Source organism: Syngnathus acus, chromosome 9, assembly GCF_901709675.1.
Source record: "Syngnathus acus chromosome 9, fSynAcu1.2, whole genome shotgun sequence".
Classification (NCBI taxonomy): Eukaryota; Metazoa; Chordata; class Actinopteri; order Syngnathiformes; family Syngnathidae; genus Syngnathus; species Syngnathus acus.
Genome location: NC_051094.1, coordinates 8,321,576 through 8,349,497, shown reverse-complemented (window position 1 = coordinate 8,349,497; position 27,922 = coordinate 8,321,576). Strand labels below are relative to the sequence as shown.

The window sequence follows — 27,922 nt, the reverse complement described above, 5'->3', positions numbered from 1 at the left end:
CAGGAAATGATGAGGAGGAGGAGGAGGAGGAGGAGGAGGAGGAGGAGGAGGAGGAGGAGGGAGCTGACCAGCAAGCCCCTCACAATCTAGCGCTTGGCTCGAGTTGAGCCTTGCACCGAACAGTGCTCGGGCTTCCAGCTGCATCAAGGATAACAAGCTTTGAAGCCCTGCCCTGCCCTGCCTTGCCTTGCATTGTGTGCGTGCGTGCGCCCGTGTGGGTGTACATGTGCCCGCATGTGTGTGTGTGTGTGTGTGTGTTCTTATGTGAGAACCACCCCGCCATAACTAATGCTTGGCCCCTATCAATGTACTAGCTTGCACAATCGTATTGAGAGCGAGAAAGAGAGAGAGAGAGAAAGAAAAAGAGAGAGAAGAAAGGAACTCCGAAAGAAAAGAAAGGAACTCAAATTACAACAGAAGCAACATTTGAACATTTTTAGCTTCCATCCGAGCCATTGTAAATCGGAGATTTTCCAAATTCAGATTTTTGGGTATGACACGGCATGTACAGAGTCGACACGTAAATTACAAGTTAAAGTAGAGGAAGTGGAACAGCGTCGCCAGGCTCCAGTCACACATTTACTCAACTCAACGGCATTTATTGAGCACTTTGAAGGAGCCACCGCTGCATACAAAGTGTAGTACAACCTTTGTACTCTTACTTTGTAAACCACTGCAGTACACATGGAGCGATGACAATTCATACTGTTATGATTGTCTGTGCCCTTCACTTTCCCCAAAAGAAGACACATTTTCAATGTTGTACTTTTCTGAATAGAAAAGTTTTAAGCTGTTGTATACAATAATATGTTCTGTGGTCAATTTCGTAACTCACTTTACATGACTAATAGATCAATTAAAATGGCATTAATCTGTTCCAGACCAAATGGCAAGATGTCTTATGTGTTTTTAATAGAGAAAAATAGCACCGTGTTGTACATTAACGCAATAAAATATAGCAAGAGAAAATGTAAAGAAATAAAAAGGTGTTTTCACTCAAGAGACAGCATAACTGAAGCTCGGCCGTAGCTCAGTTTGTTTCACAACAAATAAAAGACCAGATGGCAGCTAATAATCAGAAGCACTTGCAAGAAGAAGCACTCCTAAGTCAAAGTACCACTATACTATACTATACTATACTATACTATACTATACTATACTATACTATACTATACTATACTATACTATACTATACTATACTATACTATACTATACACTATCCCTCTCTTAACTGCCCTCTTTGAGGTTTGGCTATTCCCATATAATAAGTGCACCCAAAAAAAATCCTCAAAACAAGTAAATCCATTCCTACACTTCCAAAAAAGCAACCTTTTGTCCATCTTTGACCATGTACCTGATTTGTCGGTCGGCACTTTCCACACAGATGTGTTGAGGTGGAACATGCTGCGAGGGGAGCTGCTTCCATCGCTCTGCCTCCTTCACCATGGCCTCTGCATCCATCAGGCCAAAGCCGTACAGGTGGCTGACTGCAATCGAGAGACACACACAAGCACACAAACACACGCACGCACCATTTGTGTGTCATTAAAGTTGCATTCAAAAGGGAGTCATTATAGAAACAGTACTTTTTATGGTTTGTATATAGTAAATACGTAGCTGTTTCTCCAACCCATCAAGTGTAAAATTATACAACTAGGTAGTAATCCCCACAGGTTTGCAGTTAACTACTTACATATACACTTACTTTTTTTGTTTGTGGTTAAATAATTAAATGTAGAGTAGAGTAGAGTAGAGTAGAGTAGAGTAGAGCAGAGCAGATTTGTCGGTGGAAACGAGGCTTTATTGAGTAACTTGTGTAGTGACAAAACCGTTGAAGCAGAATCTGTTCCATGAACCCTTGTTTAATTCCTATCAAGTGCATTATGTGGCCTGCTTAGATTAATGACCACTTTTCCATGCAGACTGTCATTGCTGATGCACACTTGATCCAGAAACAAGTTGGAACGAGGGCTGAGTGCCAAGAAATGTTCATAAAAGACAAAATGTTCAAAGTTCGGATCATACTGAGGATATGAGCGCCAGCGCAATATGAAAAACACTTCAGGCACGTAATGTCTCAAATATGAATTCTTTCCATAGTTCTCCCAGTCACTTGGCCCACTTAGACTGACCCTGGCGTCTCTCACACAAGGTATTGTATATAAATACCATACGGCATATCCTAACATTGTGTACTTCTTTTCAAATGAAATATACTTGCGTCTATTTTTCACTGACATAAAGCAGACATAAGTGTCAGCAGGTTATAAGAAGTTTATTCCACGATTGTATGATCATTTTGGTGCGTTACTAGAAGCGCGGTGGACAACTCCATGTGTCAAGGTTAGCGCAGATGCTAATGCGAAAGGTGTAACAAAAAAAAACAAATTGAGCCATTCCATTATTTCTGCACTCTATGGAGACTAATTTTGTTCAAAGATGAGGTTGTGCTCCAGTGCAGCAAAGTGGAGACTACATACGTCCCCATATTGTTATATGAGGGACGCGGCAACAAAAAGTGGACATTGAAGTGTATAATAGACTTTGAACATACCGTTATAACCAGCTGCATTGGTCTTCCAGTCGGGAGCGCTGAGGTGTCCAGCTCGGGACGTCTTCACGATGATGTGCTGAACATCTCGCCAAGTTAGAAGAGGACTAGAAGAAAGTAAACACAGACACATGAACTGTGAACATAAAATGGAAACAGACACAACATTGTGGAGCGACCGGTGGCCAGGTCTGATTTAATTTCTTTGTATAAGTTACCATCTCCACATGACACGATTGAAATTTAGGTGGTGAATATCTGCCAGTTAATGAAACGCCGTAAAATACACTACACCACAAGTCTTTTTGGAGTCAATTTCCAAATATTTAGCAGCTTTTATTTCAGAATGTTCTCTCTCTTTTCAAACTTCAGCATAAATTCAGCCTTACGGGTGCCAGAAAAACAAGACTCGCAAAGCACTGGAAAGAAAGATGGTTGATATGAATGAGAAAAGAGGATGAAATGGAAACGTTGTAACCGCAAAATGGAGGTGGAAATTACAGGCAGAGTTGGCTGGAGCTTGTTGAGGCTCATTCATCTGCGCCACCCCCACCCACCCGCCAGCCTCTCTGTTCTCACGTGAGATCCATTACAGGACAGGCAACCATGTGTCACAGCTCCTTTCATGTCCCCAACGCTACATTAAAGAGTGAGGGGGGCCGGGAAGTGGGTCACCGTGTTTCCTGGGATTCCCTTCCATGTCCGTATGTCAGCCAGATGCTTCCACGCCATCCGAGAGTGTGCAATTATCTGCCAACCATTGTGTTTCATGAGGATGAAGCGTAATTGCGTGACAGTTGAGACAAAAGGGCTGACACCTGAGGACATTGGACCTCATAATACAGCACTTGGACAGGATTACAAAGTAGACCATTCACAAATGGTGGGGATGGGGGGACTGGGATCAGAAGGTCCAAATCAACTCCTTTGTTCACAATAGGCTCCAGCTGAGAGTCCTATCAAGTCAACTGGAACAGGAATGGAAAAAAAGGAGTAGAAAAAGAAACCTGGCAAAATAAAAGATGCGATAGTGTTTAGACATCAAATCCCCAACTATCATGACAAGACAAAACTACACCAAAGGAGTCTTCCTGTAGTACATACATAAATAGGCAAAATCATAATTTAAAAAAATAATAATAAACACGACCGTCACTCAAATAACTTGAAAGTCTATCCATTTTCTGAACCGGTTTTCCTTTCGAGTGTCGAGTAAATAGATTTACGATATGATGTCATTCATGGAACAGTTCCAAATAGTTCTGAATGTACTTTTCATAAATTTGATTTTAAATACTCCAACTAAATACCTAAACACAAATACATGTCATGAAAGCCAAATAAATTTGGGCGCGAAAGATCAATGTTAATGGGGTAATGGGGGCGGAGTAGCTGGCAATGAGAAATCATGGCCCCATAAATGTTTTATGGTCATTAATTAAGAGTGGAATGGCATCGTTATCTAGGTCACAACAGCCTTCCTCTCATAAACAACCCAATACTAATTAACGAAGCAAGCGCATCAACTTGCACAAAACCACTGGCGGCGTGTGGCAGCTGCAGCAAATCTGAAGGTCTTAAAGCAGCTTCCTCAAAGCTCCAGCGACGAGTAATTAAGCTTGAAAAAAAAAAACTTCTTCTTCATCATCATCATAGTTGCCTACTTGCATTCTAGTTGTAGCAAAAAAAGGAATCTCCTTCTGATGCTACCTGAAGTTAGGTCTCATCGGTACAGCAATGTGGATAAATTTGGAGAAAACTCAAGTTTGTCAGCTTGCGGTACTTGGTGTCGTCGGTTTCTTCGTCTTCCTCCATTGTTGTAGTTTTTTCTTACTACCTTCCTCTGAAGCTAACTCAATTAAAGTCTTGACACTGTAGGTCATTATGTAGACGTTGCACCGCACCACTGTTCTGTTTACAAAAAACAGACTTTCAAACCTACGTATACCAGGGGTGTCAAACTCATTTTTATCACGAGCCACTTCGTCGTTACAGTATCCCTCAGAGGGCCGTATTTTATGTTAAATATTTTCTTCAGTTATTGTTCAAATTACTGTAAAAAGGTTTTAAAAAAAATGAATACAAAATCTTAACATTAAAATAAAAAATTACGGTACAGATTTTAGCTAGAATCATGGAGTTGACATGATTTGATCTCGCGGGCCATATAGAATGACATGGCGGGCCAGATTTGGTTCCCGAGCCTGGAGTTTGACACCTATGACGTATACCATTAACGTTCAAAGCCACATTTTTTGTGAGGTCACTTCCACCTTGTAATCAGCTCATCTCTTTGCCCGAGGCCGTTTCCTGTTACCTAAAACTTTGCAAAGGTCTTTCACACTACAACAAAAGAAAACCACACAACAGCTGGTTCACCTCACTGGCATTGATTCAGACTGATAGCATCAGAGAAACTGTCAAAAAGCGATTGAGGCTTCCTTGTCTGCATGTGCACGCAAGTTTATCCACGTGGATTATGAGAAAAGAAGAGGAAGCAGAAAGGCAGGCGAGCATAGAGTTGGCGTGTAAACAATCTTATTGAGGAAACAAGCTTACGTGCCTCGCTGGCCATGCTAGGAAAAGCCGGAGTATTTTCTACCGTTGGAGATTTAAACTGGATTATCCGTGTTAAAACGAAATGACCTCAAGCTAATTGAGCAAATAGGCACGTGACGACGGGCGAAAGTCGCATTCTATGATCGGTTTCTGTCAATTATTAATATGTGAAATGCATAAATCGGAACAAGAAACACAAACAGCAACAATGGAGGCGAATTTCTTGAGGAACATAGCCTGCTAAGAAAAACTCGCTGCCCTTCGTTGAATTGTGCGAGCTTGAGCGATCAGGTTAGCCAAGACTTTAGGTGTCAATTGGACCAAGCATGGTTGGAATACCTTGTTGCCGTTATCAAACGTTTGCGTGTGAACTCCCTAACTCCATCGCATAAGCCTTGAGCGAAAGGAATGAAGGGGAAGGGATGCAGTTTAGTGGATCTTACTTTGCCTCCAAAGCCAGAGCGATAATGGCGGCAGCCATGGGAGCTGAGGCCGATGTCCCGGTATGACTGTCCGTGCAGCGGTGCCTCAGGTCTGTTGTAATCTGCGTGGTGAGGGACAAACAAAAGTGATGCACCTGAACTGGCTTATTTCATCCTTGATACAGCGAGTCAGAATCAGAGACAGACTCAGAGTAAACCAAAATCCTCCAAAGAATTCAAACATTCATTGTCTCAGGCGCCAAGTTGTACATTTGGAGCATACTTTGGAAAAGCAATCAAATCTAGATTAAATCAAATGAATTGGTTCAACAAACAAAGCAATTTCATCATCAGGTGTAGAACTATATGTAGGTTGCAATCATTTTGAGTCATCCTGTATACCAAGCAGGCAACTCTTCATTTTGTAGTTTTTTTTTCTTGTCTGCACAGTGCTGTGTGGGGATGTTACAATTCATGTCAGGTCTTGCTCCCTAACGCCTGCAAAAAGTGAGGGTGCATTGTAGTCGGCTCATGCCGTGCTTTGGCTAAATCATATGGGCTTCTAGAGTATGGCAGTCTGCGAGCCAAGAGATAGTTTGGCTAGCTCCTCGTCTGAGCCCCCATCAAAAGACCTTTGCTGGACTGAAAAGTTGGAGGGATTATCCAACACAAACACACAAGCAGTAAAAAATGTGCTGCAGCACAGAATGTGTTCAAGTAGATTAGAGTGACACGTAAAAATGGCTCATTTGTACAAAGCAACCGGGTTACTATGCGTGTCCACTGCTAACGTCGGTCTGAGGAATGTAGCGAGATGGTGCCAGACAAGGTAGCTAACATTGGCTAACTGGTACTTTTCATCCCAGTGGACCGTGGTTACGATGCGGTGGAAGTGGGTCAAACCAAGATGGCTACAAAAGAAATATTTGGTCCAAAGCTTTTCTGTCCAAAACTTTTAGCTGCAATTCAGGGAATTCCATCCATCCATCCATCCATCCATCCATCCATCCATCCATCCATCCATCCATCCATCCATCCATCCATCCATCCATCCATCCATCCATCCATCCATCCATCCATCCATCCATCTTCTTCCGCTTATCCAGGGTCGGGTCGCAGGGGCAGCAGCTTTAGGAGGGACTCCCAGACTTCCCTCTCCCCAGCCACTTCATCCAGTTCATCCCGGGGGATCCCAAGGCGTTCCCAGGCCAGCTGAGAGACATAGTCTCTCCAGCGCGTCCTGGGTCGTCCCCGGGGCCTCCTACCGGTGGGGCATGCCCGAAACACCTCCCCAGGGAGGCATCCAGGAGGCATCCTGATGAGATGCCCGAGCCACCATCATTGCGCTACTTCAATAGCGAGTAGGGCGGGGAATTCAGTACGATTCCTAGTGTAATAATGCCCAAGCTGAATTTTTGTCAGTGAAGTTTTAGTGTTGATGTATTTTTTTACCACACAAAAGACGAAAAGATTTTCACATTTAACCAAAATTTGCGGGTCCGCCCACCATTCCATTTTATACATAAAAGCTCTCAGCTCCGACTTACAATTTTCCGGTCGTAGTTCTCGCCGCTGCTGTAGGTGGTAGTGAGCGTGGATGAGCACTCCTCCAGGTACCAGGGTTTGCGCCCACTCTCGGCCGTGCTAGAAATGGAGATGGTGTAGATGGAGTTGGTGTAGCCATCGCAGGAACAGTGGTCGCGGCTTCTGCCGCCGTTGCCCGAAGCCCACACAAAGATTGAGCCCCGACCCTTCCTCCCCTGTGAAGGGGGAGGAGAAAAAAAACACACAAGATAATTGCTTCCTTAGTCATCATTTGCTTTCAAGGGATTCTTTTGAGTTGCATTTTTCATGTGGTCCACAACTGCCACTGGCAAGACGTATTGTAGCTTTAACAAATAGAAACTTAAGACTCAACAAATCATTTCATTGAGTCACTCTGGAAGAACTGCTGCTCAGATTAAGTTTTTACATGACAAAATGAGTGTGCAGTGGTGGGAAGTAACAAATCAATACCCGGTTACAGTGCTTGTGTAAAATCTTCAGGAATCTTACTTGAGTGTTTGATTTTCTGACAACTTTATTTTTACATCCTCCATTTGAAAACGGGTACTGTATCTTTGCACTCCTTACTTTTTGAAAACTGGCTCTTTACTTTTTGACATGACGCAACAAAAAAACGTACATTGCGATGGTAAAGTCAACCATGGTGGATATCTTGATTGAATGAGATTTTTATGTTCTATAAAGAAGAAAAACAGACACGAAAGTAGCATCAAGAGATGGAATTCCAGAGAGTTTACCTTTTTGCTTACATACGTTATAAATGAGTGCCTCTACTTTTACCAGTCATTCTGTGCGCAAGTATCTATTCTGTGCAATCTGTGCTGCTTGGATTATTTCTTGGATAACATCACTTGTCTGTCAAAACAGAGAATTGTTTTATGATAAGGATTTTTTTTAAGCCTCTCCAGTGTGAAAACGAAAGTAAACGCAAGGATTTACTTTCACATATGGAGGAAGCACCCTCTATAACCAATGTGCTGATTTGTAAATCTGTACAAAACCCACGAAAGCATGGGGAGAACATGCAAACTCCATGCGGAAAGGCCAGATCCCAGGCTCCAACTCTCAACCACAGAGCTAATATCTCCCCTTTAAGGATTGTTTGTAGAATTTGGCAAGAAATACTTGACTAATGACACCCCACACACACTTTTGTTAACACTGCGGGCCATTTTCAACATTCTCCTTAATTTCCCTGTGAATAATACATGAATCCTAACGACAATCTTTTGCATTATTTATAATGCAAACAATATTCAAGATCGTCTCCATGATTCATTGGAAATTCTCTTTTCAACTTTTACTCAAGGGATTTACCAAAGCTGCCTCAGAGCCATGGAAGAAGATCTGGCATTTCTAAATACTTTTTTTTTGTTTTGCACAGCGAGTGTTGGATTCACACAGTGAATCCTTCAATCGGATAACTGGACACACGGCTCTAGTATTATCAACAAAGCTGCAAAATTGCCACAGAAAATCTTTATGAAAGTATGAAATGTAGTCCTTTTACATTGCTGGCATTTTTCTTCCATTTTCTTTTTTCAGGTTGCTGTTTTGTTGTACAGTGACTATTTTGTATTATGTTTGTTTTTTTGCATCCAACATTTTTGACATTTTCAACTTTTTTGTTTTTGTCTGTCAACATCTTAGCTGTACTGGCGCAAGATAAAGGTGAAGAGTTGCTGCCTTTTATGGCTTTGACAATCAGACAACTGAAACTTCTGTTTGAGTCACACGTGCAGCTGCAAAGTCCAAAGGCCGTGGCCCTTGTCAGGCACGTCTCAAATGACACGACAGCTTTGTCCAGTAAAGTGTCACACGGGTCCATGCTAGGCTCAAAAAGCCATGTCCGCTTAGAGTCAAGTTAACAGCAAGACATAAAGGCCTAAGACATCCAACAATGACCTTTGACACATTCTTCCAATCTCAAACTTCCACTCGCCAACTTTGTCACTCGCTCACCAAATTCTCCACTAGAAGACTGTCTACAGAAAAGCGCTGTAGAAAACGTTACTACATGGAGACTTTTTTTCTCATTCCAAATGAAATCATTCCAACTGATCACTTGCTTACATGTGACGTGATCTATTTCATTCTTCCATTTACATACGCCACTTTGGTCATTTTGCAGTTAGCTATTTGACACGCAGAGATCAATATAATTTAGTTTGTCGATTTAACACAGTAGTTGTAATTATTTTAGCACTTTTATTAAAGCAACAGCTTGATAAAAACAACTTACATGTGGTTAAAAACTTTTTTTTAATATCGGTCCACTTTTTGTCTTTTTCTATAATATTTTTTATGTTTGGAAAGGGGAAAAAAAGCTCCTCACCATGCGAATGCCATTCTCAAAGGCCTGCCTGGCCAGAGCCGCTGGTCCATCCACCGTCTTGCCATCATCGTCGGGTCCCCAGCTGGCGCTGTAGATGTCAATATGTTGAGGCTGCAAGCTCAGAGACTTGGCCTCCACCATGTCAGTCACATCCCCGTCCAGCATGCGCACGCCTGAGGCACAAAAGAACACATTGCAAGGGATGAAACGGGTTATCGATAAACCAGAACATTCTAGACCGTTTGTATTACGTTTTACAATTTTTGATTTTCCTTTTACCTTCTCCTACCTGGTGTAAGTTATTTGATTTTATATTATATATTTTTCTTGATTGTCTATTTTACATCAAATTTGTGTGTGTGCATGCGTGCGTGTAAATATTTCGTTCATTTTTTACATTTATGCAATTTCCTCATATTTCTGAATACTATTTTTCTTTATATATTCTTATCTTTAATTTCTAGATTTGTTTGACATTTTTTTGTAAAACCTTTTCATGTTTGCACATTGCAAGCTGCCAAAGTAACTTGCGACTTGCTTGAAACTTGAAAGTTAAGATTTGAGGCTTACGCATGCCTGTACTACATTATACGACCGACGCAACCTTCTAATGATAACAAAATCCTCATTTTGCTCACTCAAACCGTGATATGAAACATTCATCCTATCTCAAATTAAACTGCTGACATACTTCTGCTGAATAAACAAAATATGAGATATAAATAGACAAAAACCTGATAAGCCCACCTCCTATTCTGGCGTTGTAGGCAATTCCCACAATGCAGTGTGAGTTGTTTGCGGACGCAGCCACTTCTCCTGCACACCGCGTCCCGTGTCTGAGGAAGAGACCACATACAAGTTATTACACCATCTAACACAGCAAGTCACACGAGGGCAACTGTGTGTACGCAAATACACTCCTAGAGACACTTACACACCAACATGTCAACACACACGCAGACACAAGTGCACGCACACACGCAGAGAACATCTGCATCCCCCCCTGTCTATTCCCCACAGGCTTTAGGGAATAATAGACCAGGGTGCTTCAAGGGTCGGGGAAATATTGCGGAACTGTGTGTTTTTACACTACCACCTCAAAGGTCATTAAATGGAAGTTCTTTTCAGCAAAGGTCTCTTAAAGCAAAGTTCCTTAATGTGTAAATCTATGACTTTGACAAACATTTTGGCAAAATGACTGTAAAGTCCATGGAACATAGAGCAACACGGCTAAACACCATTCAATTGGTTTGCGGTGTGCTGCAACTAGTTTTCATCATTGGCTGACCATCAGCTACTAGATTTGCAGTTTGGGCATACAGTGTATCACAGTGCAAAGTATATCACAAGATCCTTAACAAAAATTACATTTCCAGGTACCAATTGAGATCCAGTCGGCTGCCGTCAAGTAGTACCAAACACAGTATAGTACACAAATGATGTATATTGTATTTTACAATGATACTTAACTACCTTTTTATTTTCTTACCTGTATCACGGCTTATTTTTTACCCCCAAGTTAAAAGTTTTGGGGCGCAAGCACAACCTTCAGGGGTGCACACTGAAAATCGCCTTGTAAAGTAAATGTTCAGTCACATATCCACACACACACTGACCGGAGTTACCATACTTGTTTTTAAGAAAGAAACCACTGACCCTGAAAAACACTGTCCTCCATCTTTTCTGCATGTGTGGCCTCAATATTTAAGGCTTTCCCCATGTCTGCACTGATTTTTTCCCATCTGAGCATCTGGGATGGACGACGTGACGCTGCACCCAAGCGAGGATGACGCTCGCCGAGCAGACGTCGCTTTGATCGCGCTGGGAAGCCTCGCGTTGACTCACTCGTGTCCGTGTAGGGAAAAATGAACACAAGGCCTATTCTGAATGAAGGTTTAGCAGATTTGTAACAAATTTAAATCACTCGCAGTCCCCTTGGCGGTTCTTAATGAGCCAAACTGGCTTCAGTCGTCTTCCCTCACTTCGTTTCACTTTACTAATCCATAAAATCTTCAGTCTGGCCGTCGTTCCGCTCTTTGTACTTTGCTCGTATTTTCCATTTTCCACACATCTGCGTCTCACTTGTTTCGAGGGATGAGGCCAGAGTGGAGTTGGGGCTGCAATATATTTGCAGTTAGTGGAACAACAGGCACGCTCCCTTTGCACCAGGCTACCATACTTTGCTGTTTCATCTTACAGTGTCTTGAGCGCGTAAAAGAGATGGCGTGTGTGTGAGTGTGTGTGTGGGGGGGGGGGCCACATTCGACGACCACAGTAAAAAAGTTTTTTTTTCTTGTCCAGGCACATTTATCACCACAGCTACATGATGCATGTCTCTAAAAACAAGTTTATGCACAGTAGAGCTTTAGACTGCTGGGTTAACTTCTCATGTTGGCCAACGACTGGCTTGCTATATACTACAGTTTTTTTTTTTTTTTACCCACCTATGAAATTTGGAAGCGCCGGCCTAATTGCTGGCCGCATCCAATTTTAAAACCTTTGGCATCATTAAAAACAATATCTGGTCTTGCACTAGGTTGGATGAAACCTGCCTTGTTATTGGCAGGAACATATAAAATACACAAATAGACACACACACACATACACACACACATATACAGTAAATAGTATACACACACACTATACAGTTGTATTGCTCCATCTTGTAATCAGAGGTCAGTTATTTATTTATTTATTTATTTATTTTAAACTCAATGATCGGTGATCGATGATTGGCCCAAAAAAATCCTGATCTAGTTTTCATTACGGTAATTACTCGAGAATAACACAATCGCACTATTATACGTCCACCCAATATCGCCATTCCAAGGCTGTTTTTCCATGTCGTAATTTGTTAAATTGGGATTTCTTGTGTTCATGTATTTTTTGTGTAAAGAGAAGTTCTCTTACCTTGCTAACAGTATCGACTGTCAACACTCGAGTCTTCCTCGGAGCTGTCACCCTTTCCTGGTGTGGGACGAAGCCCTCTGGCATGACGTCACAAAAACGAAGAAGAAAAAAAAACGGATATGTGCCGAGTGTCTCTGAAGATGAGTGTTGTGATGTGGCGAAAAAGACTTTCTTTTTTTGGGGGAGAAAAACTTTTTGCTGTGTGGGGAACTAACTTACACATAACACGACATCAAGTAAAGACAGTAACTGCCATTTTCTTGCTCTTCGTCCCAACCAGTTATGGGTGAAAATCAAATCCACCCGCGAGCCGTCATGATTCTTAGTGAGCAGTGACAATTATGTTATAATATATGGATTTGAGAATTGAAACAGTTCATATCATATTGAAATGAAAATACACCTTTCTCAAAACCCCTGGATACCGCTAAACGTCTTCAATGTTGCAGCTTTTCGTAATTTTGCGTGTACTCGAAAAACACTCCTTTTTGATTTTGGATGATTTTTTTTGCAAAACTGTGTGTTATTCTCGAGAAATTATGGTATTTATCTAGGCACTACTAGATTACCGTAATTTTCAGACTATAAATCGCACCGGAGTATAAGTCGCACCAGCCATAAAATGCCCAAAAAAGTGAAAAAAACCCATATATATGTATATAAATCGCTCCTGAGTATAAGTCGCCCCCCCCACCAAACTATGAAAAAAAACCGCGACTTATAGTCCGAAAATTACGGTACTCGGGAGGCAAGCCAATAACTCACTTTTTGCAGGCGAGTAATACACAAGTGGAATTATGTGAGTGGAATATAGAATACATATTGATTTCAAATTGGGATAGAATTTTTTTTTTTTTCCCTTTTCTTACTTGTTCTCGTTGGTTGCGTCATAGCGTGGCATAGGATCCAGGTCATTGCCGTTCACGTCAAAGCTGGCTTGGTGGTCCTGGAGAAGGACATACAGTGGTAAGAATGAGCAGGAGGAAAAGAAAAACAGGAATGAGAAGGAATAGGAGAAGAAGGAGAGCAGGAATAAAAATAAAAAAGAAGAGATGAGATATAACTGTGCCTCCCTTTGACAATCATTTGCATGTGTGCTGTCGGAGAAGAAAGATGTGCTTACGTCAGCATCAAACTAAAGCTCAACCTTTTGCATCAACAGATGACGCAAAGGGAGAGTGTGAGTCATTTTAGCCTCACCTGCAGCCTCAGGCTAACAACTTTCAATCCATTGTTAGGATGTGAGTGTACTAGACATACCTCAACATGCACGTACAGTTTAATTGCAGACGCACACGAGGAGGCACATGCCACATAGTACCTGCACACCCACAAGTATGAGGAATGCAATGTAAGCTGGCACTCACTGTAATTCATTCATTCATTCATTCATCTTATGAACCGCTCATCCTCATGAGGGTCGGAGGGGTTCCTATACCAGTAGGCGGGGGACACCCTGAACTGGTCGCCAGCCAATCACAGGGCACACATAGACCATTCACACTCACGCCTGTGGAAAATTTGAAGTGTTCAATCGGCCCACCATGCATGTTTTTGGAATGTGAGAGGAAACCGGAGTACCAGGAGGAAACCTGCGCAGGTATGGAGAAAACATGGCCGGAGCCGGAATCAAACCCTGCACCTCTGAACTGTGAGGCGGGCGTGCTAACAAAATAAAGCAAACTTCAAACTGAGAGGCAGAGTATAAAACAAAATTGACAACTCATAACTTGGAAAAACTCATATGTTTGCGTATAGTATATTTATTCTTCTGAAATGGATGACGTAAAAGGAGTGAAGCACACTTGCTCACTTTCTGTAAGAACTCACACACACAAAAAGACACACACTCACACGCACACAATGGCACACATACACACTCACGTAGTTCTGAGCGAGGTCCGGGTGGTTGCGCTCGATGCCGTCGTCCAGGATGGTCACAACCACGCCTTTTCCCGTATAACCCCGCTTCCACGCTCCCATGATGTTCATGTCCGACTGGCAGTTGTGAACATCATCACTGCAGTGCTGTCGCGGCCAAAATACATCAAAGATTATTCCCTGTTCATGTCTATAATCCAAGAGAAACGATTAATGTGCTGAACGGGGCAGTGTGTTTGCAAGATCCCGACGTTGTGAAAGCACCCTGAATGCACCAGGTTGTGTGTGAAGCAAGCCCGTGATTCAAAGATAAAACAACTATAGTGAAGCGATAGGGGAGATGCTTACGTATTTCTGTTTTAAATGTATGCACAGACGCAATGCAATGAAGGTATGGATTTAGAAGATAAATGCAAGAAATTCCACATATTTACAAGGTCATTGGATTTAAAATTTTTGTATTTTGTAGTTTTTTAGTGACACATAGTGAAAGAAAAAATCATTTTGAATGACCCTCAAACATAAACCACCCCCTTCAAAATCAGCATCAAAATGTGTATGAAACTTTTCCTACCCCCGCACAACTCAATTCAGAGAGTTCCGTTCAAAAGCCAGAAAAATATTACAACTGGTGGTCAAAGTATTCGCACTTATCTACACAACATTAACCATTGACAGAGCTGAGACTACGACCAGCAGAGAAAGAGTAATGATCAGAAGGGGTGCGCAAACAACTTGCGATAAGCCGCTCAAATATCTGTTTAAAGAAGAAAAGACTACAGCATAGTGCTTTTCATGTATTTTGAATAATGGTCTGCTTTTTATCTATTTTATTCCATTTTTTCTTCTAATATTTTTGTATGTTTATTTATTTTTTTCAGTTTTAGTGGGGCCTAGGAGAAGGTCCACCGCCACCATCCGTTCCACTGTCGTCATACTTTGGCTTTACTTGTCTTTCATTCACAAAAAAAAACAAATAAATCCCTCAGCTCCTCCGACCCGGCACTAATCAGAGACAGAGAAATGACCTCGGATGAACTTTGACCTACAAACTAGCTTGACGGCTGACAAAGGGAAAAAAACATTTGGTTGGCGTGGCGTACTCACAATGTACCACATACTGCTCCATTTGGCATCATTGTAGAAGATGTTGCTGAGGAAGGCTGGGATGCTGTGGGTGTGGCTAGACAGAGAAAGGGGCGGAGCCTGCTTGTAATCCCTCTTGATCCTCCTCTTCACCACCTGCTGCTGGATCCACTCCACCTGAAACATTCCATTTGGACAACATCATTGAATAGAACTCAGTTCAAGAAATTAATCTGTTTGGGTATCTAAAATGTTACTCAAGGCTAGTTTCACTGACGGCAACAGACATTCATTATTTCCGATGGGAAAACTTGATCAAAAATAGAAACCCGTCATAACAACAGACTCGGAAAGAAATCTTGGTCTTGGTCTTTCTTTCTTTCTTTCTTTCTTTCTTTCTTTCTTAAATTTTTCTACATCTCTATTCTCACTCTGGAACTATGCCACATCTAATGATGAAGCTGACAAAAAACTTTAGACAACAAAGAGAATAATTTCCAGGCAGCACAAGCAATTTTCTTCTTGCCAAGCAATGTCCACGTGCGGGAGCGTTTTTCAACGCGTCGATATGACTTGAGAGCGAGACTGACATAATTACTGCGGCGTGATTATCCGCTTTCATGCGCAGAAACAATTTGCCGGCTTCTCTGGAGGGTTGGGAGGTGGCGAGATGAGATAAAGCTGGGAAAAGAGGAGGGTTGAGGAGAATGACTCCCTGGAGAGTCCAAGAGAAGAAGTGAAAAGTCTCCATTGGAGTGAAAACAAAATAGCTGGAGAAAGAGAATTGATTTCATACATAATGGCGACTGAACAATAACTCGATTGGGTATCTCTTTAGAGTGTTCAGCTTTCCTCTATGTGGGGTAAAGATGGAGACGAAGCCACCTGGGAGACAACAAGAGTTAAATAACGACTCGTATTAGCCTAATGCTGCTTCACTACATCGGCTTGAAAAACACAATGGTGTTCATTGAAATCCGCTTGTCTATTAAAACCACTGGTGTATGATTGCAATTTGCATACATTAGCATTTCAATTCCATCCGTACCATAAATCTGAGGAGACGGTGAAGGCATCGCTGCTTTTCAGCGCAGTGAAGTCAGCTGCGACTTCCACAAAGTGACTCGACAGCCCCTCAAGTCTATAGCCAGTAGTTTTTATTTGAGCGAATACTGTCGTGTTTGTTTACTTTGCAGTGCCTCCTGAGACTTGGCAAAGACACATTAACTTGTATACACACACACAACCGTGAGTACAACAATTTGTTTTGGGCTCGAAATCCTTTGAAGGCAAAGATCAGCTACCCAGTGCCGTTACAAATGGTGGCAAGATAACGCATGATTGACTGACACCCCTCGGTCATACTTTCCCTCTCTACAATCTCTGTTATGTTTTGGTACAAGGTAGGGTCAGAAATCCGCCATCAACTGGTCAGAAACTGGTCACGTGTTGCTCTCATCATAGATAAACAGATTTATAGTTGACAAGACTAGAGCAGACAACCCCTACCTCTAATTAGTTAAATCGAGGTTCCACCGTATTTTGCTGTCAGGTCATAAAAACAAGCACGACAAAAAGTGTGTTCTTGAAAACTGCAGATTCCCTATTTTAGGATGATCAATCCACATCAATAAGACTTACTCGTGTTGCTCACTTGCATTGCTGCTCTCTGGGCACTTTTAGACCCAAGCAAAGTTGAATCCATTTTCGGGGTGACCTGTCGCAGACAAAAAAAAACTTCTGCTGTTTCCCTAAAGTATAGGGATGGCGATGACACGCTTCGTTCCCCCCCGATAAGAGTCGGCACGTCCAGTACTTTGGATACGCCGCGTTACCCAATCCATACTCAAAGGCAAAGAAAATAGCATGCTTCGCTTCTACCCGGGTATCAGCACCTCTTTGATGGCTCGCCAGAATGCGAGCCACAGGCTTTGGACACACTCCATTTTGTTTTAGTTTTAGTCCAGCTATGACTTTGTGCTGGGCCAGCTCACATTCCCTCCAATTTTCTCATCTTTAATTTGTTTGGAAGCTTGTCTGTGTAGTCTCAAAGGACCCTCTCACACACAAACACACACACACACACACACACACACACACATAGTACCACAATCTACCGCTCTGACTATACAATTGCAGGTGGTTCGCCTGGGTCAATAACCAGGGGGGAAAGTGGGGAAGAGTTCACTTGAGTAGAGCAAATAAGGATAAAATGGAGTTTTGATTATTTTAGCCACTACAATCTTTCGGTTGCCTGTCATTCGTCTGCTCATGATTCCTAATGAGCAATCTTTTCACATTTGATCATTGCATTTAGTTTGATTAAAAATGAATTCAAAGTAGTTTGCATTCGGTGCTTGCGTTAAGACGGAAGGGGGCGGTGGGGATTCAAGTGCAGACCACGTAGTGCGGTGAGACATGGCTTTCTGTCTCATCGAGTCAAACCCTCTGAGATGCATTTGTCCTCCAGCAACAAACAAACACCATGGATTTTTATTTTACCCTCCACAAACCTGAATGTGCATGGAGCCTAAAATGGGGGTAGTGCCACCAAGACGTAATGACCCCAACAAAAATTCATCTGATGATACATTGTAACTTCAAGAAATGTGATTAAACAAACCAAAATGTAATATATGTAATATATGTATGGATCCAAAACTGTTTATTGTAATAAATGTGAATTGCTCCTGCTTGTTGAAAAAAAAAAATGCATTCACAAAAAACAAAATCTAGATTGGAATTTGATCATCTTTTGTAGTTCTTGATTACATGCTGTGTAAAACAAAAGGCAGTCCAGACATTTCAAATTCCTACGGGTTCTTTGTCCCAGTTCTCCTCTATAGGGTTCTGCTATTTACACTTGCCGGAAGGAAGGGCTTTAACTTGTTTTGTCAAATGCACAAGTTAGGTTCGCTTGCGCATTGGACAGTCGACCTGTAGCCACGACAAGGAAAACAAATGGTGTGGATAGCGAGGTCAACTTCAATCAATTTACGTATTTTGTATTGGTACCATTACAAATAACATGGGGGGTTAAGAGCCTACTGCATGTCACATTGTGTTATTTATCCCAACCATAAATTCCTCAGTGTCAATAAACAAAGGTAACAATCTCCACAAATCGCAAAAAAAATGCTCTTTGACCCGACAGCGGCAGGTAACGTCGGCAGTAGGCCCGTGTCATAAAGTGTCACGTTGTCAAAGTAACCGGGGAACACCGCTTTATATGTGCTGCAACAAGTTGATGGCGGCGCTACGCCCCATCTGACTCATTCACACACAGAGTGACAGGGCGGCAGACTAGCCCTCGCCCTGATCCTGCAGATTAGCCAGACATCACCCGGCTAACCCCTCGGCACGCCACCTTCCCTTTATTTGGATTACTCCAGCCCTCGCAGCCACCACCTTGCCCCAATGAAAATGAACAGAATAGCTGGAAATGAGCCACAAAGCTGCGGTAATGCATGCGGTTTTGATCACTAAGCTGTTATTCGTCTCGCCAATTTCGGCAACCACTTTCTTCAACAACTTGAAATCAGCCATTATCTCAAGAAATTCATGGTAATGTGTCGTTGTGAAATGCTGAACATGTGCACGATTAAGACATTCAAGATAGAAATCTTAGGTAATACTTTGATCATTTCCCATGCCAATTATTGAAGATTATTTGGTATAGTGGAAATAAATCGAACTATTTCAGATAGGGAAGTCAGAAAAGTGCAAATAAATGAAGAATGGTTTCTACATATGTATTCTCCAATAAATAATCCACAGAAGCTAAATAAAATAACAGCCACACTCATGACGATAGCATTTCTGGATACAGAGGACGTTGGGACAAAAATAAAAAGTTTAGCGGTCTCCTGAAACACTTTTAGGTGGTCACTGTGCATTTCAATGAAGTCAATAGTGGACTCTCTGGTTAATCAGCCTTGTAGAATGCATTGTCGTTGACAAAGGCGCTGGGCACGGGAGCAGTACGCCATTCGGGCTCCGCCAATAATGAAGTCATGGCCTGCCGCATGACCCGCTGCAGCACACTCTGAGGGTTTATCTCAATTGAAACTTTTAAAGGATTTATGGAGGTGGTGATGAACTCAAGTCATATGGCTTCTCTTGAGTCACTCTTAAACTCACCAACTTTAGGACTTGGGACTTGCTTTGTTGAGATGTTTAAAAGACCTGAACATCTTTTTTCCAAATAGTTTTGTTTATAATTTTTTTTTTTTTTTAAATAATATTTGGGGGGGTGTTGGTAGTTCTGTATTTTTTCCAAAACCATCTATTTTCCAACTGTTGTATTTTTGTCTACATTTTGTTATTAAAATGTCAACCCTACATAACTCACTTTCGAGGTCAATATTGTTGATACAGCTAACTTACAAATGTGTGTGCAATCTTTGCAAGAGACAGACATTGTAATGGATTAATTGATTGGCAATTATTCAATTCTTCAGACCAAATCGAAGCCATCACTTGACAGTCCCTAAGTCGAAAGTAGCCATGGAAAGATCAAGTAAGGTACAGCAAACGCGCCACGGCAAAACCCTCACCTGCATCAACACCACACAGGTGTGGAAAAAGCCAGTGAGCGCCTTCGGAGAGAGACGACGTGCTTACCTTGGGCTCCATTGAGATGAAACTGTGGCGACCGCGACTTGACAAAGTGGACCTCTTAATGGTCCGACTGTGGAAGAAGTGGTAGTGGTCTTTCAAGTCCCCAATCTGTAAAAGCAGAAAATAACGCTTAAAATAAAAAAATACTGTTTTAGAGAAATGCTGAGATCAGCAAGAACAAGAACAAGTCCTGCAATACCAACATGGACACGTGTGCGCACAGATGCACACTGTTGTGTACTTTTGGTAACACACAGACACACACTATGATATTTACTGTGCAACCAATCTGTACCTTCATCCCTGTACCTATTTAAAATATCATCTTGAGCCTTTTACTAAACAGACTCTTGCTTAGACAATGTTTTAGCTCATCACTAATAATACTAAGTGAGAGCAAGTAGGAGGTCATGAAGAGAAGGCCAGCTGCTCAAAAGGCGATTAGTTTTAATAATTGATAAAGACCATACAATCCCTCACATGATCAGAACGTCATGGCTGCCAAGTGTCCCGTGGTGTGTCACTGATCTATGGCCAACCCCACACAGTCCATTTGAGCAGCTTTCGGGTCATGCTACACATGAGTTTTTCAATCAAATAGGCGCCGAAACAAACCTTGGAATTACTAATGTTGTCGTAATTCGTGTTCAAGGAACTCGTGGATCCCAAACTAAAAAAAGTCTTCTTCAAGTTCTCTAAGAATAGTTTCAAGTTGAAGCTGTTTGGAGCAGTATATCTCTCCAGTGTTTTTGCACTGAGCCAACGAGGCAAAGCCTGACTTTTTGCTTACTTGGAACCGTGTCGCAACTATCACCGCTGTGAAGTCAATCACGTGCTGTCGTGCTGATACTGGATTATGCGTCACTCTGATCATCATCCCATAATTGCAAAAAAAAAAAAAGATCCCTCGTTTTTGTCTTACCTCCTGCTGGGTGTATTTGAATGAGCAACAAGTTGGGGATTTGCCTGAACTGGTGCGCTGATGCTTTGAACACGCTGCCTTTACATGCCGATGTGTGTGGATTTCAAAAAACTCACAGCTACATTGTCTATATTGTGTGCATACGACATGGACGTGAAAAACAGTCATTTGAGTGAACAATTGATGGTAAATCTCATTTTAAAACATTGACTCTCACCGATGGGACGATAGTTACCGACTCCTATGCCCTCACTCACTGGATTGGATGATTGATCGGGACTGCCCACCGAGCGAACCATGTTCTGAAGGAACTTTCAGAGGTCCTTTCATCTGGAATGCTCGCAATATTATACTAACAGTAACAAAGTAATGGAAAACAGGCATGACAAAACACCAAATCGAATCGTTAAAAAGGTTTGGAACAACAGCTAGCGTGGTTTAGTTGTCTGTGAACCCTCAATCCACCATTCTCCAAAACCCCCAACCTACCCTCCAGGCACTTTGAAGAGACATTTGTGCCTGTGACCTTGTCAGCTGATTCAGACTGAGCCACTGTCTTAGTCTGGGAAGGGGGTTCCACGCTTAAGAGGATTACCCAGAATTCCCCAACAAGGTGCTCACTCTCTAGATGCCAACTCCTTTCATCCATCATCCATCCGTCCATGCATCTAGCAGTCATCCCTTATTCTTTAGCCGCCAGATTGTTGTGTGCTGCCTCCCTTACAGTCCTGTCATGGAGGCCATATTGTCCTTCTGTCACCATTTCCCATCCAGACCATACGAGCAAGCACCACCTTGCTTCCCGACACAACTTCAAGGACTATTCATCGAGACTTCAGTTAACTGTAGTGACTACCGAGTGATAAATCTTACAGCCCAATGAGCAATTCCCGCACCTACTGCAGCTTTTTCATACTGCCTCCAAAGGCAGAATATTTGCAAGATGACTACTGTTCCGTGTTAGGGCTGTTTCTACAGAACAGTGACATGGACAATGGGTGGAGGATTACAGTTTTCACAGATTAGGTTTGACTCAATTTCTTTTTTGTTAGAACAATTTTGGGCTTTTTTCTGGACAAAACAAAACTTTTTAATGTACTAGTAACATTATAGAGATTGGTAGATATGTACATGGCTGATACACGTCTCTCCCAAAACTACTTGTAGGACAATATGACGTACTATGATCCTCATAAAATGATTCTTTATTACACTTGAGAAAATATGATTATTCTTGAAAAACTTCTTAAATACTTGTACATTTTTATTGTAAAAAAAAAAAAAGAGTTGTTTTTAAACATAAAAAAATTCAATTCATGTAAGATTACAGATTTTCCTTTAAAAAAATCTTTAAAAAAACTTTATAGAAAACATTACATATGTGTTTATCTTGAAATTAAAAAAACTTTACCTTGGAAAAACTGTAAATGTAGTCTTGTATGTTAAAAAAAAAAAAAAACAATTGTCATGGGATATTTCTTTTCTTTACAGCATTTACTGTCGTTCCTCTGTAACCTGTCAATTTTTTTTACACTTTTTGTGGCAGGGCCTCTTAATGCTACATTCCAAACTGCTGGCAAGAAGAAAGTTCCCCACTTGAACGTCACCCCAAAAAAAAAGCATGGCTGACAACCTTGATTGATTCATCTAAAGTTGTGATCCATTAGTAGCGCCCCCAACAGTGGAGGATTCCCTGCGGATGGGAGTCAAAACACAACTTGGAGTTAGAGCCCTTAGAGCACCCCCACCCCCACAGAGTCCCACACCAGGAAGTGAAGTAAAACGCTCATCTAAGAGGCGTCAACGTCCTATGAACACACCTTATTGACATGGAAATGAGGGTGAATGGATTGGGGGGTGGCGGTACACTCCACAGGGGAATTTCTATGGTGTGTTGGGATAGAAAATGAACGAGGGTATGGGTGAGTAAGTGGCGGTGGGGGCTCCACACGTTTTAGTTCCCATCAAAGAGAGAGGATAAACGAGGCCATTAAGGCTCTTCTCTCTGGGGAGTGGAGTGGGTGGGCGGGGATTGAGGAAGAGCGGAGGGAGGCAATGAGTGGGGGTTCAATAGCTGTTGACTAGGCTACCCCACAACAACCTGTCAGAATGCCCCGCACCCCCGTGCCGGCAAGTGCGGGCTTGAACTATATTTTGGTGTGAGGAATACGTGTGAGGTCCACGCTGGAGGGGCATGTATCCTTTTCCCCACCCCCAACGAAAGGCTCTTTAACTGTGTCCAAACACGTCACCCCACCCCAACTCAACACCGCCTCCACTGTCGATGCCAGGCTCTTGTTTATGGATGTATGCCTCATTGTGGTCTTTATAGTCGACATAGAGGAGGGAGTGCACTGCAGGACTCTTTCTAAATTAACCTTGAAAAGTGTGAACGTGACCATCTCTTTGGTAATAATGACCCACTTGGGAATGAGAGCAAACTCTGCATTTGAGGCCAGCTCAAACAGGGTGAAAGAATTCACATTTGAGACTTTTTAGCCCACATTTTGAAGCCAATTGAGGAAACTAACAGTCTGCATGTCGCAAAAGCTCACAAAGGCCAAAATTGAGGCTGGCAAACAAATTCACCGAAGCTATCATTTGTTATCGGTCGGTTGCATCACTTGGTTGTTGAAGAGATTGAAGCAAAATGAAAAGCACTGCACAGCTGTAAACATCCAATATCAAATAGTTTCCTGTATAAAGAAGAAAATTGAGATGTCATCTGTGGGAAAAACAGATGTGCAGTCAACACCCGGCTAAGGTTTGTCCTTGTCTAAAACCAAACTATGAAGGAGGCTCAAACTTTGGATTATTTCCTTTTCCATGACGGAACTCAATTTTACTCGCATTTTATTTTATTCATCATTTTATTATCCACCGTGCATGTACTCATCATACACCAAATATGGCGGCGCCCTGTCAGTGCATTTCAGAGGTTCTCTTGGAGGAGAAATTAGTTCATCTTTGGCAAGATTACGCCTGCCTTTAACAATGTCTCCAGAATGTAAGGAGAAGCACAAAATGTGCTCTGAAGATGCATTGCATCACTCCAACTTTTTCGGGAACTCGGAGCGTTGCTCAAATTTCCCGCTTGATTACTCAGAGTGCACCAAAAATGGAATGCACCAAAAACACCCACACTTAGACTAATGCACAGGTGTCTGAGTGAATTACCAAATGTGTCCTGGGTTATTTTATGACGCCCATTGCTCAATTGCCTTATGTTGTTCTTCTTCATCATCTGTTGTGAGTGACTCAGCAGCGCCTCTGCAGGTCACAGCCAGCTAGTGGACCCATAAAGCCTCAAATTGCCAACTGAAATGGAATATTCTGCTCTCTGTTTCAAGCACTGATACGTGTGCGATATCCAATGTTTAGGAATATAATGTTTGTGTTTTCCTTTGATGTGATTCATGAAGTTTTGGCCAATATGAGCGTCTTCACTAGTTTGTGAAAAGGGCCAAGCACTTGAGAATTCTGCCGGCCCGAGGCTGAAGCACCTGTTGTGTGGTCCGGCTCAGTCCTGCCGTGGCTTTCCTCGTCGTAACGCGGACTTTCAATAACATTGGAAATAGTTTCGGCTCGGCTTAATGTCGGCGACCCTTGCCAAACTTGGTACGACAGAAGAAATGAAGAGGAATGTCGCCTACCTGTCCCATGTTCCTGTAACCATACTTCTCCGCTATCCGCTCCGCCACCGCGGCCCCGCCGGCTATCCTGACCGCCCAGTGGTTGGTGTAAATCCGAGCGTGGCACGGCGGTGGCGGCGTGAAGAAGCCGAGGCTGACCGCCAGGACGCACAGCAGGCGGACCATCTTCCCCCCGCTAACTTTTTTCTTTTCTTCTCCTCCTCAGCCTCCTCTTCTTTTTCACCCCCCCGCCCCCCCAAAATCAGCTAACTTCGGTCGAGCACGGATCTCATGGACGCCCGAAGCTGGAGAACGAATGAGGAGGACCGAGGAAGGGACGGAGGGTAGTGATGGTAGTGGGAAGTTCCCCTTTCACCTCAAAGCTCTAATAATGTCCACATGGGAGAGTTGGAAGTTCACGGAGGCTCCTCCGAAGCGGTTGGCCAAGCGAGCACTCCACGGAGAAAAGTGTCCACACTACGACTCCTCACTCACGTAACGACTCACTCACTAGCTGGAGCAGCCTGGTCGGCGGAACACCAGACTGGAGAGGACAGTCCAAGCCAACTGGGGGGGTGGAGATGCGTGTGTATGTGGGGAGGGGGGTATCCCTACCACGGCGACGCTGGGTCTTAAAGAGAGTTGGGTTAAAGAAAGACACATGCGGGATTGGGAGTCATCCGTCACCCTGGACACTTGTATTGGAAGGTCTTTAATAATAATAATAATAATAATAATAATAATAATTTTTAAAAAGTCACCTAAGTACTCTGTACTTGAGAAGCAGATGTGTAAAAAATACTTAGGTAAAAAAAACTACAGTACGGAGACAATGAGCTTAGGTTGAAAAGGATTTTTAAAGCATTGTATTCTGTTTTTGTTTTACACATCGCAACCCAACTGGAATTGTGGTTTGTACAATACCCATTTCCATACCTTTGCACAAAGCAATAAAATAAACTTTGCCCCGTGATTAGCATGGTTACCATTCCAGGGTTTATCTTGACTCTTGCACAAATACAACAGGGATAGGATCCAGCACATGGATGAATTCTTGCTAAGTCACTTGTTGCCAGGGTAAATTCATAGGGATCATGCATAACTGCCCCATTAGCTTAAAAAAAGGGCTTATCCCGGACATGCCCACTTGGAATGACTACCTATCAATATAATGGTACAGTGCACCTGGAGGAGGAAGTCAAAACAGTGAGTTACTGATCCGTACTGACTGACTGCCACAGTCTGCGCGAAAGGTAGCAGCGTTAACCACTACACCACCAGTGCGTAATATAGTACTGCAGGGATTGTCAACAGGTGGTCCGCGGCCCTCTAGTGGTCCGTGGCGGTATTGCAGATAGCCAGTGAAATTAGAAATGGAAAATAATTGTAACATTCTTAAAAATGAAATTGATTTATTATTTAGAATTGATTTATTTTCCAGCTAATTTTGTGAATCCCGTCCGAATTATGTCAAATGTAGCAGAGATTCCCATAGACATACATATGCAAATAAGTAGCCTGTATAAGTCTATCCTCCTTCAATGCAAAATAAAATAATATGCCTCCAAAGCAGTGGTCCCCGAGTTGCTTCTTGGTTATAATGGCGGTCCCTTGGACAAAACCAGTTGAAAATCCCTGCAGAACTGCATTGAAAAGAAAGAAAAAAACAGGGCCACCTGCTGGATAAGGTTGGGTACTACAGGTCAAAAAGCCAATCCGTGCAGTCAGCCAGTTAGCCAGCAATTCACCCACCAGCCGTTAGAATGTTGGTTTAGTAGTTACTATGACACTGAGTCCAAAAGGACAGTCAGTTGGTTAGGAGGTCGAGTCGTTAGAGCATCTCTAGTGATTGGGCATGACTCCTTCTTGTGACTGACTTCTAATTATCAGCCCTAAGATAAATTAGTTAAGTAATTTTTCCCCCCATAAGCATCTTTAATTTTTCCTGTGCCACAGTGGCATTGAATTTTTTTCACTTCACTTCCAGGCATGGTATGTCAGCACACAAAATTGGCATTCATTAAATGTTTGACAAAACACATTTTAGATTATACATAAATTACTCTTATTTGAATTTACTTTTCCTAGAACTTGCACACAAAATATCTTGTTGAGATGTGCTTCTGAATGCAAGCCTTGTCAGTGTGTTACTTCATATTGACACACACATACCTGAGCAGAGTTAGCTCAACTATGACCTTTTTCACAACACTACTAAACTGCACACATTCTCCAGTCTTTTTTTTAGGTCACTATCTTCAGCAAAGTGTCACAAAAAAGCCAGAGACCAAGAAAATGCCCCTGCAGAGATAAGAGTTTTAATAGGAAAATATAAAGAAATAAAAGTTTCCTCAAATCATAACATACAACGCAAGTACATAATTTTGGGGGGGGATGCTCTACAAGACCTTAATCATAGATATGGGGGGGCATACTTTTTAACCTGAATGTAAAAACATTTATACTTGGAGCTAACTTGGGTTCTGTTTTGCCGCATATTCCATTTGTAGTAGAAGTTAATGCTGATATAACGCTAGTTCAACCAAATGAAGTAAAATTTACCTGTCTCGGCCAATAAAACTTTCACAACAAAATGTTTCTCACGCTCACCACATATTATGTCTGTTTCTCTGTCTCAGACTCTCACAGAGACACACACACACACACATTAAAAAAATCTAATGAAAATATAAAACCGTGTATGAATGGGAATAAAACTGCTTCAAAATATTGGAACAAAAAATGGTTTTTGTTAAAAAAAATAAATGAAAAATGTAAAAGTACATATAAAATAGGACACATACATAAACTATTTATATACAAAAGTTAAAAGAACCTTTAAAACCTTGCCATCATGACTATCATTATCACACGTGCTCCATCACAGAATATCGGGTTCCACTTTGTACGTTCTTTACTGCATATTTACTCTAGATGTCATATTCAAACCCCCTTTGCAAACCCTCCACCCCACATTGACCGTGCAGTCCAGGTCGCAGCTGACTAAACGCGGTCATTCTGGAATGTGCTGGCTATTATCCACCCCATTCACTGTTGACATATTTTTGTCACCTCCCCATGGACCCCCTTCCCAAGAAGATGGGAGGAGCGTCCTAATCGCATGCTAATTGGAGCTCAGTTCCACCAATGACTACGACAAGCGTGTCAGGCACCGTCGCTCCATTCCAGGATGGGGATGAAAGAGAAGAAAGGAAGTAACATATGGGTATTTTTTTTCAGCCATTCAGACTTTCCAAAGTAGACTAAATAAACCCCACCCCCAAAATCCTCCAAGCAAGTGGACCCAATGAACCCCAAGAAAATGTCAATAAACTCCAAGGGACATTCCTGTGCCGTTTGGGGGCAATAACAGGGTGCATCATATTTGCCTGTTTGTCTGTGTTGGACAATCTAAAAAATGAAAGAACAGAAGTCAGG

At 42.2% G+C, this 27,922-nt stretch overlaps 1 protein-coding gene across 3 annotated transcripts in view; it reads right to left on the bottom strand.

The window, feature by feature from the left end:
• The window catches only part of pcsk5b (proprotein convertase subtilisin/kexin type 5b), a 45,476-nt gene extending 20,415 nt beyond the window's left edge, over window positions 1-25,061 (bottom strand). For 2 of the 3 annotated variants that reach the window (XM_037259690.1, XM_037259691.1), the window contains exons 1-11: window positions 24,506-25,052; window positions 19,934-20,038; window positions 15,332-15,487; window positions 14,228-14,371; window positions 13,213-13,289; window positions 10,181-10,269; window positions 9,434-9,606; window positions 7,080-7,292; window positions 5,554-5,654; window positions 2,555-2,658; window positions 1,355-1,487 (exon numbers count right to left, since the gene is read on the bottom strand). In XM_037259690.1, coding sequence (XP_037115585.1) covers window positions 1,355-1,487; window positions 2,555-2,658; window positions 5,554-5,654; window positions 7,080-7,292; window positions 9,434-9,606; window positions 10,181-10,269; window positions 13,213-13,289; window positions 14,228-14,371; window positions 15,332-15,487; window positions 19,934-20,038; window positions 24,506-24,670 — 1,460 coding nt within the window. In that variant the 5' untranslated portion in view covers window positions 24,671-25,052. Of the gene's footprint in view, window positions 1-1,354; window positions 1,488-2,554; window positions 2,659-5,553; window positions 5,655-7,079; window positions 7,293-9,433; window positions 9,607-10,180; window positions 10,270-13,212; window positions 13,290-14,227; window positions 14,372-15,331; window positions 15,488-19,933; window positions 20,039-24,505 lie in introns of all 3 variants that reach the window. The other variant, XM_037259689.1, reaches the window with a different exon arrangement.
• Window positions 25,062-27,922: the final 2,861 nt, after the last annotated feature.